Here is a 16830-nt window from a genome sequence, read left to right as displayed (position 1 = left end):
AGAGAAGGAAAGACCGGGTCTGGGAACTTCTCTTTCTCCCGCTATCTGGTTCTCGCTCTTTGTGTCTCTCTCTCGTCGTTGTTGTTTCTCTGTTTATAGACGACGCTCGCCTTTGTGTGTCTGATTGGGAGTGCTAAACTCTGATCGGATGAGTGGGTGGTTGGGTGGTTGTATTCGGCGGTGGTGGACGCCGTCATGCAATTTGCCCTGTTTTAAAGGTTTATGCTTTGTTTGCTGCACTTATGTATACGTATGTATATATATATATACATATATATACATAAGTATGTATGCACATACAAATACATAGGTATGTATGCACATTTCTCCATTCTTGTCTGGTCTCGTGCTTTTGGAGTCGGACTTTGTTCGCTACCACTTTCCGGGTTCGCCACTGAATGAATTTTCTTATGGCAGGGGATTCGCGAAATGTTGTTAACCTTTCTCAGAACGCTCAAATTGCGTATTCTTGTCAGCGTCATTGAAGTCTTTGTGCAAGTTTCTTTATTAAGAATACGCAACGTTGTAATTAATTGACATGGAGATGAAAATTAAAAACTAAAAGACTATATATGGAATTACACAGATCTACATAGACTTGACTTTTAACTAGGTGTTATTTACTCAAAATGCTGTTTTTATTGATTTGAAATCCAATATATACTTAAGATCGAAAAGTCTTAAAGATGGCAAATCTCTAGTATCTTCCACTTTAAGATGTATCCTTGGCACTAAGTTTATTTCACAACCCTTTCCATTTTCCCCAATAAAAATACTTTTCCGTATGGGGGAAACGCCACTTAAGTCGGGACTCCACTAAGCCAAAGACGAAGGACTGCATCCTTATAGGTATAAGATATAAGTGGTTGGATATTTTAGGAAGCTGTATATTCCAAACGACATTTGAGTCATTCAGTCCCAAAATAAATCAAATATATGAAGCTTATATTAAGCAAATACAATTACTGAGGTTGTATCGATCTCATTCATTTAAAAATTAAATATAATGATTGACATGAAATAAACATTTTATCTTGTTGTGAGTAGGATTCGTACTCGAGTCCTGGCTTAGGCAGTAAGACTCTAAATGAAATGGAATAATACAATGTTTAATGTCCTTCAAAACTCAATAATTTTGTTTCAAAGGCATGAACTTTATGCACCCATTGGAATGCACGTTCAAATAGCTTAGTATGTGCTAGTAAATTCCCTTCACAGTACCTAGTATGAATACTCAAAATGCTTTAAATAGTCAGATTTCTTTAAGATTTCGAATTATTTAGTCATTCGAAAGCGTGTGGGTACTCAAAGCACTCTGAATATACAAGGTATTTTGAGTCGTTCAATGATTTATTCATTCATTATTTGTGTCAAGTTTACAAAAATTCAATCAAACTATTGAAATATCAGTGCTAAGGAACCCTCAGATTAACGGTAGTTTTAAAAGCTTTGAAAGGTCAATGACTCTCGAGAAGTTAATAAATAAATGGCACAAACTTTACACGAATTTACAAATAATATTCATTCATTTCACATTTTTCAAGACCGCCAACATATTTAATTGAAAGTAGACAATTCTTTAAATAAGTTAATCATTTAGACTTTTATTGAACTTATTAATTAATCCAATACAATTGCTGTTCTCTCTCTCTCTTGATCATTTTAATGTTTTTTCCCATTTCTATTTTAATTATCTTTCTAATATCAAGTAAAATTTTTATTATTATTTAAAAGAAAAAAAAAACAAAAAATACCTAAAATATAATAAATTGTTTAAATAACATTTCTTTGTTGTTGTTTTTTTTTTTGTTTTGTTAATCACTTTTCGCAGTGCTGCCAAAAATTAATGTAAAATTTGTTGTTATTCGATTCAAATAAAATTACTTTGCTCTCTTTTGATCTCTCTAACTGCGCTTTGCCTTTTCTCTTGTTTGTTACCGTTCATAATTAAATTTATTTACTTTAACAATTGCCTACAATTAATTTGATTTAATTAAATATAAGTATATATATTTAAATATTATTTCTTTTAAGATTCCATTCGTCTGATGTTTTTTTCGTTTTTGTTTTTTTTTGTTTTTTGATGTAAAGTAATTCGCGTTACAATTGTGTTTCCTCTTTCCTTTTTCTTTATCATGATCATCTATTGTTTTAAGTAAGCTAAACCCTAGTTTATCTATATATATATTAGTATATATATATATGTATATATATATACATACACTTGGATGCTCATATATATTTAGGCTACAAAATAAACAATTAATTAATTGCCCTTAATATGTAACTATATATGTGTAGATTATGCCTTAATTTTGTCACTAGTTTAAGATAGATAAATAGATATGGAAATACATACACATTTATATAGACATATATGTATGTATGTATATACACACACATATTGATTATTTACAAAAAAAAGAAAAAAAAATTAAACAAAGCTCTCAGTATATAGAAATGTAAGTGTTTTTGTTTTTGCAATGAGATATAGTTTGAGATGTGCTTAGATCAGTTAGATGCAATTAGATGGAGTCTTAAGAACGGAACGAAACGAAATTATAATTCGAACACCTGAGTTTACATATTTTCTAAGTATATATATATAACTATGGATAGATATCAATATATATTGTGTAATATCAAGAGTGTGCCTATATTATATATATAACTGGTACATAAAATTGAATTGTTGTTGTTGTTATTGAAATGGAAACATCATAAAAAGAGATAAATCTAGTTTCTAAAAGATCCTTCTGTTCTTGTTTAAAGACAAACATTATTTTAGATATATATATATATATATATATATATATATATATAAAGTATATATAGTACTATATTTTAGTTGACCAGTGCTGAGAGATAAGAGATAAGAGTAAGAGCAAGAAATAGGAGAAATAGATAAAGTCAGTGGGCGAGAAGAAGAAAAATAAAGTTAAAACTAAATTGATAGCTTCCGATATTTATGTTTTTATGCCTATATATGTATATATATATATAAATATATTTATATATATATATATGTATCCATGGAGACTAACATTAATTTAGTTGTGTATAAATATGTTACATAGAAAGAGATTACAAGTTTATGTAGTTGTCACACATTATCTTATTATAAACTAGTTAAAAACTAAGTTTTAAAAAAAAAATATCTCTTTATATATATAAGGTGATTTCAAGTGCATTCCTCTATGAAAAAAAGACAAGAAGAAGCATCCAGACAATTAGAGGAAGAAGAGCCTTTTACGAGGCATTCGACGCAGCTGCCCCACCAGCGGCAGCGGGCAACGTTACGGGTGCCTGTCGATAATATATATTGGCTCCCTTAATGGGCAACGGATGTGCCTCAGTATTGAATACCCATTCATCCAACGGCAGTACGGAATCATCCGAGAACAGCAAGTACAGATACTGTAGATATATAGACAGATAGACAAATTAGATAGGCATATCTAAAGAGAAATGCAAACTTACCTTGAGCGTTTCGGCCAGGAAGAAACTCTGCTGCACATCATCCTTCTGTGGCTCCTGCAGATAGACATTACGCAATCCGCAATAACCATGCGGCGTCCGGCAATGTTTCTCTAAAGCCAAAACGGCCTCCCAGCCCCAATCACGATACTTTTGATCGTGAGTTAAACGCCATAGCACAAAATAGCTTTCGAATGTCTCCGGCCTGAGTATATAGTATTTCTCTTGAGATCTCAATGCCCGTGCCTCGGCTGCATCACTGAATCTGTGTTGGAAGATAAGCCAAAGATTAGTAATGGTTTCCTTTTCTTTTTTTTAGCTTCAATCTTACCTAAAGGCTTCGGGTCCCAGCTGAGTGGGTGCACGTATATAACTTTCGTGACAGGTATTCGTTATGCCCTTACCCACCTCCATATATTTATCGGTATGCTCATTCTGTCGTGTGGCAGCGCCCAATGCAAAAAGTCCACCTAAAAGTAAGGTTCAATTAGAGTTTAACTCAATCAGATGAGATGTGTGCCCAGAACTTACCCGAAAAGCATGCCAAATGATCCATTTTATGCTCTAAACGATCGAATTTCAAGTCCGAAACATAAGTCAGGCCATTGGGACTGGTTCTCACCATTTTATCCATTATGGCAAGCATTGCCTCGTCATACATCTCGCGTGCCTCCTCATCGGTTTGTCCCGATTGCAGCCAAGCCTTAAGCAAATATTCATAATAACTGTCACCCAAAGCACCCAGCGACATGTGCACTAAAACAATAATACAAATAATAATCATTTTGATATATTTTCGTTTTTGAAAATTTACTCACATTGACCCCATTTGCCGGTCTTGGGATTAAGGAAATTGGGATATAGTCCCTTTGGTTTCTCAATCTCTTTGAGGACTTGTCGTATGGTCTGGACACGTTCGCGATATAATGGATTTCCTGTGATATCACTCAAATAGGCAAATTCCAGATGCAACGTACCAAATTCAGAGAGAATCGAACTGCCACCGGAGGCCCAGCCATAGTTTTTGGCCATGCCCGTTTTGGTATTGACTAGAGCATACGGGATGCCAGTGGGCGTTTGGAAGGCAGGTAATAGCTTATCAGCAATATGCTGAGCCTTTTCCTTATACAACGGATCCCCGGTGAAGGCATATAGGGTTAGCATACCGCCAACGAATCGTATATTCGTTTCGAATACACTCAATTCGGCGCTTATGTTATCCAACGAGAATTTCCTCTCAATCCAATCACGTCCCTCTTTGTACTCACGTTCCAGACCCATGATATAAAGAGTATCGAGTCCATCGACTATTGTGGCACCCAGATCATAAGAGCCAAAAATACTACCGGAATGCGGTCGTTGTGACAGGGGACGCAATTCATTTTTGCCCCAAGCATACAGTTTATAATTGTGCCACGCATGTTTCATCATCTGTAAAAGATTAAAATAAACAATAACAGAATTAGAGAGATGTTTTCAATACACTGACCCAAAAGAGACAAAGTTTGTCAAATTCCCAAAGGACCCTTTCGTTCCAACATACATCGTACATCGTTGTCAAAGCTAAAGTTCTTTTAAGCAACTAAGAGGATTGACGTTAAAATGGGGGAGGGCGCTATTCCTTCCACTTTCCCCGCCTGGTTACAACATTTCGTATTAGTGATAATGCGAGTTTGCTTTAAAAATGTTCAAGTTTCGACTTGTTCACTTGCACCAAGAGCAAAGTAATGGTCCAATGCTGCCAACTTGTGCATGCTGAGACATGCTTTCTTGCATTTCGGGCAAGTTTTATGTAACGCTCGGCTTATTAGAAATACATTTTATAACTTGTTTTAGGACATCGCATGCTTTACATACATATATCAGCTCACATTCAAGGACTATTTTTGGTTGCCTGCTGCTGTATATAGCATTTAGCTGCCCCAGCCAGCCCTTTCGGCTATTCTTTTCAATTGAATTTTTACCACCACACACACACGCAGACACATCCATCTGCGTACATACATTTTGGCCTCCCTAGAGAGAGAGACAAACACAGACTCACGTGAAAAGTCACGTAGATCCTTCGAACCGCAAAAAATGTTAATGAAATGGACGATGGCGATGTCCATGCCTCTAGCCAAGGCACCAAAAATTTAAAAGCTTCTCTGCGTGTATCTATGTATGTATGTGTATGTGTGTGTGGTTTGTGTATGTGTGTGTTTGTCTTATGTGTATTTGTGTAGGCCCGGATGCATATGCATGTGCATGCATGTTTGTATTAGTACTGGCAACATAGCCAACAAAAATGGCTACTTGTAAAATATAGCCAAAACTAAAAATAGATCTAGCATCTTTGGCTAAACTTTTCGAAATTTTGTTGTTAATCAGGCCTGTTTTTGTTCCAACTGGAATCCAACTGAGAGATGTTAATATTTAAGTAGAATCACCAAACATTTTTGGCGAATTTTCGAAAAAGAATCATATTGAAAAATTGAACTGAACCAGAAACTGGAAAAAAAAATTTTACGAAATATTTTTGTAAAGAACCACAAGTTATATAGAAACCATTAAAGTTTTTGATTTGGCAGTAAATAGAAATTATTGAACTTTAAATCGGTTCTTAGGGACTTAAGTGCTATGGTCTAATTTAGCCTTCAACCCTTGCAGTTTATAGAAATTTAACTGGTTTTAACTTTAACCTGAATAAAGGCAACAAATAGTTTGAGCCTAGCTTACTTTAGAAGTTGTTAGCTTATTTTCTTAGCTTCTTTTTTTTGGCTAGAAATCAGTTGAATGCGAGCAAGTAAATTGGCATCACTTTGATATGGGTTCTCAGTGTTTTTTGCCATTTCGGATTCCTACTTGTAGACACACACACACAGAGAGAGAGAGGCGCGTGAAAAGCAGCAGCTGCCGCAGAGGCAATTGTTGGCCGCGCGCGGCCTGGCATAACATAATTTGCCATTGCATACTTTTTATACCCTGTTAACCCTGTGGGTTATGCATGATGGGTACATTGAATTTGTAGAACAATTTTTGTCAACAATAAAAACAAAATGGATTACATTTTGTAAAATATGAGATAAATAGCATGGATATGGGACTTCATAGATTTTTCTGAATTTGATTAGTTAAGTGGAATTCGAGAGTTGTGTCGACCCAACTCAATGTGATGGATGCATATTTGGTTTGGGTTTCTTTTCGCATAACTCTTTGGCAAAATGAAATTACGAGACTTCTTTTTATGTTTGCTCGTTGAAAAAAAAAACACACAGAGCTTGAAAAGGGAGCAAAGCAAATATTAAGAGTTCTTTTACTTATTTTTTTCTTTTCTTCTTTGCAATTAATTAAAAATCACAAAAAATAAAAAATAAAAAACGTTGACATAAGCCACAATCAAAGCAGGCCAAGGTAAAAGGATGCTATGCAATAACAAATGTAATGCCGCTTCGTTAGGTTACTCTTCATTTTGCTCTATTGAAGAGTATTTTCCGTTTAATTTGTGGCATTAAGAGGACACACTCTCGATGTTCAGTGCAGAACTAAAAGTCAAAATGTTTGGGGGCCACATCAACAGGAAAAGGAGCCAGCTTGGATGGATAGATGCCGTCAATAATGTGACGACATTGATGATGATGATAATGATGATGATTACATGAGCGGGCCCCATAACGATTTATGTTTGGCTAATTTTAAATATCAGCCATTTAAGTATTGAACTGTAAATCATTTCAGATCTACTAATTTTAATGGGAAATTACATTGGATGGATTTTGACTGACTGACTGATTGATTGATTGAATATTTTTGGTCCATGGACCACCAAATAGCAGGTAGCAGATAGCTGATAGCTGGTAACAGGTAACAGGCAACAGCATCCTGTTACCCTTACAAACACTTACTCGTTGACTCACTCACGTCTTCATTACGAATTAAGTTTATATCCTTGAAATGTGCAAACGTGGCGCAAAACGTGAGGCAGTCCACAAATGTGTTTTCTATATACGGAGTGTGTGTGTGTGTATGCGTGGCTTGTGCGTGTATGTGTCTATGTGTCTGTGTACTTGTGTTTGAACATCATTTCCGCAATAAAAAAGGAAATGAAGTAAGTAAGTCGTCTCGCCGACTTGGGTATACCATACACCAGGTGAAACAAATATTTAAAATTTCGAAAACCAAATGTATGTCTACTAAATTGTTTTAACATGCCTCATACCATTTGCTATCTCGCTCACTCTACAAACACACAAGCACTCTAGCGCCGCCACTAGCCAACGGCCAATTCTGCCCTTATGGATCGCGTAGCAAAATACGTTCGTACGTATATTTTGTATGTTTCTAGTCCGATTTTAATCAAATTTGGTAGTTTGATAGAAATAGATAAGATTTATTAGTCTGCCAAATTTGATCGCGATGGTCAAAAAATTGCAAGAGCCAATCGGTTTTTTCTAAATTATGGAGGCGGAAGTGGGCGTGGCAATATATTAAAATATATGTATTCTGCGCGCATACTAAGCCAATATACATGCTAAATTTGGTGTCTTTAGCTTTGTTAGTTTTCGAGAAAATCAGTTTTGTTTAATTTTCGGGGGCGGAAATGGGCGTGGCATAATTTTTAAATAGTCAATATCTGCGCGTCTATTAAGCTAAATTACATACCAAATTTAATGTCGGTAGCTTTCATAGTTTTTAAGAAAATCAGAGTTATGTAAATTCCGGGGGCGGAAGGGGGCGTGGCAAAAAGTTGGAAGAATTATTTTCTGCGCGCTAACTAAACGAGTATATAAACCAAATTTGATGTTTCTATCTGCTATACTTTTTAAGAAAAACAGTTTTATGTAAATTCTGTGGGCGGAAGGGGCGTGGCAAAAATTTGAAACAAACTCGATAAGCGTACATACTACACGAGACTGCATACCAAATTTGGTGGCTCTAGCTCTTATAGTCTCCGAGATCTAGGTGTTCATACGGACGGACGGACGGACGGACGGACGGACGGACGGACAGACGGACATGGCTAGATCGACTCAGTTTTTGATCCTGATCAAGAATATATATACTTTGTGGGGTCGGAGATGCTTCCTTCTGCCTGTTACATACATTTTGGCGACTTTAATATACCATTTCACCCTATGGGTGTATGGTATAAAAAACTGTGGTGAAGCATGCGTCATATACATACATATGTCGCAGATATTTGTTATCCAACTTGTCCCCAGATAGATGATCATACACTGGCAGAAATCAAAGAGTTTCAAAAACTTTCTTTTAGAAAATATTTGTCGACGAAAATCTCTGCCAGAAGGCTCCAAGCTTAGTTGCCTAGAGTTTAAAAGTGGAAACAAAAATTGAGTAGTCTTTTTCCAATCCTTGTCAGATCGTCGTCTAATAAAAATCAGCTCAACAGAAGCTCATTGACTTGATATCAGTTTTTTCTATGCAGTGTATTTCTTTCAATATTTACACAAAATTAATTCACAGTGTGCTGAAGTGGCGACAAGTATGTATGTTTCAGTTGGACAATATTTCGGCTGATTTTGCAACTGTGGCCAATACCTGTCGCATTTTGCGCCATACCGTCCGACACCACCACCACTAAACCACTCAAACAGCCAACTAACCACCCATTCCACCCACATCGTCAACAGCACGTGACTGTACCAAAAATTTGGGTTTTTGGGTGTTTGACGAAAACTAGTTGAAAAAGAAATTGAGAAACGAAAATGGGTTTTCCATTTATGTATGTTACTAACAATCAGAATGGGCAATGATTTATAAATTTCAATTTGATCAAAATTCAGCATAAAATTTAAAAACGAAATAATTTCGATTTGTTTTTTTACCACGCACCCATAGGGTGAAATGATATATTAAAGTCACCAAAATGTATGTATCTTTTCCGACCCCATTAAGTATATATATTCTTGATCAGAATCAACATCCGAGTCGATTTAGCCATGCCCGTGTGTATAAACGCCACAAAATTTGGCATGTAGACTCGTGTGGTATATAAAGTTAATTGGAATTTTGGCCACGCCCGCTTCCGCCCCCAGAATGGAGAGTAAGCGAGATAGGATATGCTACCTATGTGGCATGTAAGAACAATTTAATTTACATACATTTGGTTTTCGAAATTTGAAATATATTTTCACTTGGTACATGGTATACCCAAGTCGGCGAGACGGCCTACTAACTTTATGTCTACATAGTACAGTCGACTCTCGTTAATTCCAACCTGGGATATTTCGAAGCCCTTAAGCATTCAAAGTTATCATTTAATTTAAAATCATATGATGGTCAAACATTCGAGTACGTTAGTAAGAACTTTGAACTTTGGGAATCCCCTAGAAATTACCTTTATTGTGCGTAGTTGCATGTTAGTCGTAAGCCACACATATCGCATCGTTGGTATACAGATCAAAAAGATTCTATTAAACATCGGTGGTGTTAGTTATTTCTGACTGTGTTCAAGGGAATAAAGATGTTAGGATTTCAAGATCACTAGCCAATGGTGATACAAATAAAACTACAGAAATGAAGACGATAGATCATAACCTTTGGCAGAGTTGTCAGATAAGGTAACTAGAGCTTCATTCGATAATTTTTAATAATAAAAGTTTTTGTCTACAAATCGAAACTGATGAAAGAGCACATCAGAAATTATTTAAAAAAAAACTGAGTTCTTTTTCAAGATTAATTAATTCACATTATGAATATGTAAAATTTTACCAGTTAATTAACAACACTTGATAATTCAAAATGTTTTAATTTTCTCTAAAAAATTCATTACATTTCTAGAGTCTCTCAAATTTTGATTTAATTCGAGTCGAGTGTATTAGTTTTTGAGGTTTTAATGTAAATCAAATAATCATTTTTAAAGACATACATACATTTTGAAAACACCTAAAATAAAAACATGTCAATACGGTTTTGGGGAATTGAATGTATTTCTTTCATTGCTAAACGGATTTTAAAAAGTTCTATCTCAGTTTAATCTAAGTTTGGCTTAATCGTTTTGCATACATTTGCATACAAATGTTGCAAATGCAACTTTTTAGTTGGAAGCTTCTTCTTTTACTTGCCGCATTTTGGTTTATATATTTTTCTTTTATTGTTTTCTTAACGAAAATTAAGAAAAAAGGCGAAAACTACGACAGCAATGCAAAGGAATGGTTGAAACTTTTAAAAAATTGTTAAAAAAATATGCACTCACTCACACACACATACACACAAAGATACACACACACACACGCAAAACGAGGAAAAACTATAGCAGAACTAACTAAGCTTAAATCCGCCTCCACCCATCAAAAACAAAAAAACAAAACCCAAAAATTCACCCCAAAGCCGTCACCATAGAGCAAAACTTTTCTTGGCCAACAAACTCGAAAAAGAAAAATAATTTGCTTCAGGCCATAAAATAATGCAAAATAATGCAAGCCAAATGACTTCCTCCTCTACTTTCTTTCTTTCTTTCCTTCTTTCTTGCCATTTGCTCTCCATTTGAGAACAATGGAAAACTATTTTGACTCTCAACCGACTGGTTAAGAAAATACAGAAAATATATTAAGTTAAGAAAATGCTTAAATATTCGTGTGTGTTCAAAAAAGGGGCTAAAAGTTTTCATAGGTGTGTGTGTGTGTGTGTGTGTCAATGAATTGTTGTCAATTTGAATGTTTTCTTCGACCCCTTCCTTCGTCTACACACACATACTTCTTTCTACTGCCTCAAGCCCCTTTCTCAACCTTCATCGCAGGCTGACAATGAAAACGGCCAACGGTCAGAAATGTTGATAAGAATGCGTCTATAGGGGGCAAAACAACAACAACAACAACAACAAAAATGGGTTAGTGTCAGAGTTAGAATAGTAAATAACGAGGTGAAGGTTGTGGTGATGGTGGTGAAGAGCCGATAGCTAAACAAAGGCGATTGATGAATTGTTGGTCAACTGCATGTGCACAGTGGCTGTCATAAATATTTGTATTCATTCGCCATAGCATAATCATGCCATCTTGATCTCTCTTTGTAAGCATACGATAAGCATTTCTACAAAGTGCGAGAACAGACAGAAAGCTGAAGAGAAGAAAAATGATCTTGATTGTTAAACAATGCTGAGTAAACTTTATGTCCATGTCCACGTCGGAATAATCCCAAGAAAAATGTCTCCTAAGCAGTGCGACAAAATAAGGACCTAATGTATACATAGAGAAAAATGTAACAGAATGATCCGCAGGTAGGCTATATTTGGGTAATAAACTTAAAGTTCAATACATCAACTTTTTATTGATAATGTCATATCAGACGTTATAGAGTACTATATTTATAGGAGGAGCTATAGCTCTTCTTATCAAATCTGAACTACAATCAATATTGTTGGTGGTATAGAGAGCTTTATTTATTTACATGCTCCAAGTCAGGCTATATAGCCTCACCCTTTTCTTATTAAACCATATTTTGGTACTTATATGCAAGTTATGTAATAGTAGTAGCATTAGTCGGTTCCACTAATCTGCAGACGCTTTTTGGACTATGAAACCAAAAAATTAACTTTGGCCTTGAGAGCTATGATTGTTTTTTTTCGTTTCATCCGGTTGCAATTTTCAACTGGTTTGAGTGTTGGAGTAAGTAGTATGGCGTTACAATTCTAGAGTGATAACGAAAGTCTTGTTGATGAGGGAACTTGTTAGATAAACTGCTAATCTCATGACTTAAAATCTGCTCATTCGAAAGTAAAATAATTATAATTTGTTACTTATCATATAAATAACCGATTTTTATTAACTTTAGCTCTTACGTCTTACAAATTTCGCGGGAAAAATGAGTTTTCAAACCACTGTCTTGAGTTTCTGACATTCCTTATCTCACTCGCTCTCACTCGCTCTCACTCGCTCTCTCTCTCTCTCTCTCTCTCTCTCTATGCGATTGGTTGTGCACTGTTCATTTTATTTGGCCGTCAAATGACAGCGAAATGGTCAATGCTACGCATTATGTTTTGGTTTTCGACCGATGCGACTCAGTTTTCTCTCTCTCTCTCTCTCTCTCTCTTTCCTCTCTCTCTATATATTTTGGTCTCTGTATTCTTATTCAGTGTTACCTTGAACAGGCGGCTGGTCAATTCAGTTAGTTAGCTGTGTGTCAGTTAGTTAGCTACATGGTCATATGCGAATGCCGAACGTTCAAGGATAAATAAATAACAGCAAAATGAACGACGAAAAACAAAGGCACGGCGCAAGGGTAATAGGCTTAGCAAAATGCCAAGCGGATTGAAGCAAAATTCGATTATTAGCCATAGACAATAAGTCAAAACCAATTAACTGTTTGAATTCCAAATTATTTATAAACAAAGAAGCAGAAGTTTCGGTTACAGTGATGCCAGGCAGAAGATAATTCAGGCTAATCAGTGTTGGTTAACTCTTTAAAGTGGATAAGAAAACTGATTATTTTGTTTTACTTATCGTTGATGTTAAATAGATTTATCAAAAAACATTTGTGCACAATGAAGCTAAATTGTCTTTATGCAGAAAAGGCAATAAATATATGTATGTGTGTGTGTATGTGTGTGTGTGTGTGTGTGTGTATGAATGGCAAAACTGTGTGATGGAATGTAACTCCAAAGGACCCCAATGCCTGTTCAACATTTCGTTTGCCATTTGCATCTTAAGTACTGAACATAAATTTAAAGTAAAGAAAATTTACCTGTAAAGCACACACACACACACACACACATATATACACGCAAGGAGAAGAAGCAAAAGGGAATAAGCGAAATGAATGGAAGAAAAATGTTAAATGAGTTAAATCGAACGAACGAAGGAAGAAAGGAACAAAGAAGCCAAGAAACATATGCATACTCCATTGTTCTGCTTCAAATGCACACAGAGAAATACACACACACATAACACACAAATATGTATGCATATTACACTTGATCGTCCTTTTCGTCTTCTTCCTCTTCTGACCATTGCCTAATTTGAATAGCCAACTGCTAACGGCATGTTGTTTGCTCCACTTACAGACAAACACACACATGTCTGAAAATGTCCTTATATATATGTTGGTACATATGTTGGTACTTGTAATCAGGACGATTGAATGTTTCAATCCATGTAAAACTACCTGCAATATTTGCATATTTGCACTTGAAACAGAAATAGATATGTATACGAGATATGTTTGAAAGGGGAAAAGAGTCCTTTTTTTGTGTTGTTGCTCCTTTCGCAAATTTCTTATCAACTATGTGTATGTAACTGCATTCAAATGCCAAATATACATACCTACATATATATTTCAGCAAATGAAAATGCAAAGTCAATAAATGGAATTTAATTTAGTTTCCTCCTTGTATTCACACAGACAGGTGAAAAGCAAAAAATAAAAAAAACCTTCCACAGAATGTTAATTAAATTCGAGACAAGAAAAATGAGAGAAAAAACCAGAAATGAAAATGCCATGCAAACCATGAGTTTTTCCATATACATACACACATATATGTACATATATAGTTAAACAAGAATTAGATACATTTGTATAGTGGAAATGTTATCCAAAGTAAAACTTTAAATTCAAATTCGAAATTCGATTTGCAAAGTGTATGAGTCACTGTTGAACTTCAATTGAGGTAATACAAGGATAAGCATAATGGTATCCTGGCAATGCGGACAACATTTGTTTCTGCTGCAATTGCAGCACTTGCAACTTGCCTTCTCCCTAAACACGCTTCTTACACCTCTGCCCTGCGATTTTACCATAAAGAAAAAGGCGGCAAGAAGGCATCGGGCGAGAGCCAAACTCAAGTGAGCGTAATAAACGCCAAAGCCTCTGACTAGAGTGTAGGGCAAAACGAAGAAGTGCCTTCGCCTCCGCCCCTGCCTCTGCCTCTGACCCTGACTATCTCTATGTACCCACCACTTGGTAGAAGAAGAGGTGGTCGTGGTTGCTTCTCATGCTCGTTCCCTGTTCTCATGTGCGTGTTTATCGCTCAACTGCAGATGAAACGGTGTACGTAACGAAATGTCACTATGGCAGGATAAACGAGACTTAAAGGTGAGCGGGACACGATGAGAGAGACGTTTGTCAGTGCTAAATTAAACATATTCTTGGCATTTCAAATAAAGACTTCATATGCTTTACCTTAAGACTTATTTATAATAAATTGAATAATACATTTACACTGGTTACGATTGCTCTATGAAACATTGCATAAAGTTTTCAATTTTCACATTAAAATGGAAGAAAAGAAATAATTTTCTTACTAATACCTACTGTACCAGACATGTTTAACGAGAGTCAACTGTACACGGTCTTACATTTCATTCCCAGCTGCCAAGGGCGCAACAATTTAGGGACTACCACTCACTCACCTGGACGACTTTTTCACGTTTCGTGTAATCAATCAAGCCGCCGGTGTACGGACCCAAGGGCAGAGGCGGAGATATCAGCATCGTAGTAGTATATGTCTGATTAGATTGCACCTGCTGTGGCAGCTTTAGCTGTAGGCTCTTTGGTTTGCCCTGCCAAATAACTGACGATAGTTTAGGCTCCTCTTCATCTTGCTGATGATGGTGATGGTGCTCCTGCTGTTGCCTCACCGAGGACATCTCCTGGCGTATTTGATCCAAGGTGCGTGTATCACCAACATTTTCGTTCTCTTCGTTGGCGTCTAGTGCGGTTGCAGGCGTACTTGACTGATGCGATTGACTACCATTATTATTTGTGGATAATGGCAATTTGATGAATATATTCTTCGGATGATTATTAACATAGTTGAGCTCTTTAATTTGATTATCGTTTGCACTGACACTGTCGCTGGCTACCTTTTCGTTTAGCCGTATTATGTTCGATAGATTAATGTTATTGATCAGGGTTATACCGGTAATTACTACCAGAACAATAACAAATCCAATGCCACCAATTAGCAGCAATGGCGTTGTCTTTGACGTTTTGGGACACATTTTATCCGGCGCGCACACACACACACGCACAAGCGACGTCGGCGTAATGAACTGAATTGAATTTTTTCCTTTTTTTTTTTTTTTGGTTGTTAATAGCTCTAGGCAGCTTTTACAGCGAATTTGGATTGAAATTTACTTTTTTGTTTTGGGTGCTCTTTTTTTTCTATTCTTTTTTTGAGGGGAAGGCTTTATTTGATTTTATTGCTTTTTGAATTTGTTCCACTCTTACGCCATGGTCACATGATTCTATTGATTTTTATATTTATTATAACTATATTTTGTTGTTTTCTGTTTTTATCTGCTTAATTAAAGCAAATTCAATACAGTTCAAAAAGAGGCAGAGGCACACTCGTAAGAGGGATAAAAATGAATCGGTGGGTGGATGAATGAGTGGGTAAATTAGCTCTGCGGTAGACCACAATAATTTTCATTACTTTGTGGTTTTTCACAATTCTTATTCTCTGACACAAGTCGAAAGAACATTTGCAAGTCAAACTTATAAAATAAATCAAACCATTTTTAAGACAAACTTAGCAGCTTCTTGCAGCGGGAAGTTGCATAATGTAATGCCGCACAAAAGTAGGCAACTGTTTTTCTGCTTTGCCCTCTCCCAATCTCTTACTCCTCCCAGTATTCATTTGCCATCAACATCAAGTATTTATATTTTGATTGTTCTGAGTTTCAAAGCGCACGACTGCACTTCAAATTCGAATAATCAATAGCAAATGGCAAAAAGGAAGTAAGGCTGCAATCGGGAATTGGGAGGGCGGGTTGGTATAAAGCAGAAAGAGAAATAATTCCCCTCCCCCCATACCACACACACACACACACACACACACACACACACACCATTCCTGATTTAATGATGATGTGACCACCCCAATCCCCTCCCCTCCCAATCTTATTGCATTGACTTCTTTCTTCAAGTTGGCAAACATGTCGTATGATTGTCGCCACATTGCGTATACGCAGTGGCCAAGTCGAAGCAATCAAAACAGACAATCAAAAACAGAGAAAGAGACAGATAGAGAAAAAGGAAATATAGAAGAACAGAAAAAATATGGCAAGAATGCAAAAGGAGAAAGTTTACAATTGGACAGGAATTGACAGAAGTGGCAATTGAATCAAAAATTTCTATGGCCTACTTTTAAGCGTTTGACATCCTACTGGAATTAATATTTAAATACTAAATAAAAATAAACCAATTTCTTAGATGTACAAATAAATTCTAAGAATGTGATTCATTGTCATTCGTTCTTGATGCAAAAATACACAAAACGATAATACATTTTTTATTGTTTCATTGCTCTAAATGATTCATTCACTCGTAAAAAAAAAAAGAAAGAAAATAAATAAATAAGAATTTTGCTTGCTTTGCGATAAGTGCGATATTTGCTTGCAATTCAAACCATCCGTCCGT

At 35.9% G+C, this 16830-nt stretch overlaps 1 protein-coding gene across 2 annotated transcripts in view; it reads right to left on the bottom strand.

The window, feature by feature from the left end:
• Positions 1 to 3034: 3034 nt before the first annotated feature.
• The window catches only part of LOC6648594 (mannosyl-oligosaccharide alpha-1,2-mannosidase IA), a 58965-nt gene continuing 45169 nt past the window's right edge, over positions 3035 to 16830 (bottom strand). Inside the window, exons 1-6 of one of the 2 annotated variants that reach the window (XM_002070857.4) lie at positions 14820 to 15438; positions 4296 to 4908; positions 4009 to 4233; positions 3809 to 3947; positions 3481 to 3742; positions 3035 to 3417 (exon numbers count right to left, since the gene is read on the bottom strand). In XM_002070857.4, coding sequence (XP_002070893.1) covers positions 3250 to 3417; positions 3481 to 3742; positions 3809 to 3947; positions 4009 to 4233; positions 4296 to 4908; positions 14820 to 15410 — 1998 coding nt within the window. In that variant the 5' untranslated portion in view covers positions 15411 to 15438 and the 3' untranslated portion in view covers positions 3035 to 3249. Of the gene's footprint in view, positions 3418 to 3480; positions 3743 to 3808; positions 3948 to 4008; positions 4234 to 4295; positions 4909 to 14819; positions 15439 to 16830 lie in introns of those variants that run through there. The other variant, XM_023179151.2, reaches the window with a different exon arrangement.

The sequence above is a fragment of the Drosophila willistoni genome, unplaced genomic scaffold (assembly GCF_018902025.1).
Source record: "Drosophila willistoni isolate 14030-0811.24 unplaced genomic scaffold, UCI_dwil_1.1 Seg143.1, whole genome shotgun sequence".
Taxonomy (NCBI): domain Eukaryota; kingdom Metazoa; phylum Arthropoda; class Insecta; order Diptera; family Drosophilidae; genus Drosophila; species Drosophila willistoni.
The sequence above is the reverse complement of the archived record's forward strand: the minus strand, read 5'-3'. Positions and strand labels throughout refer to the sequence as shown.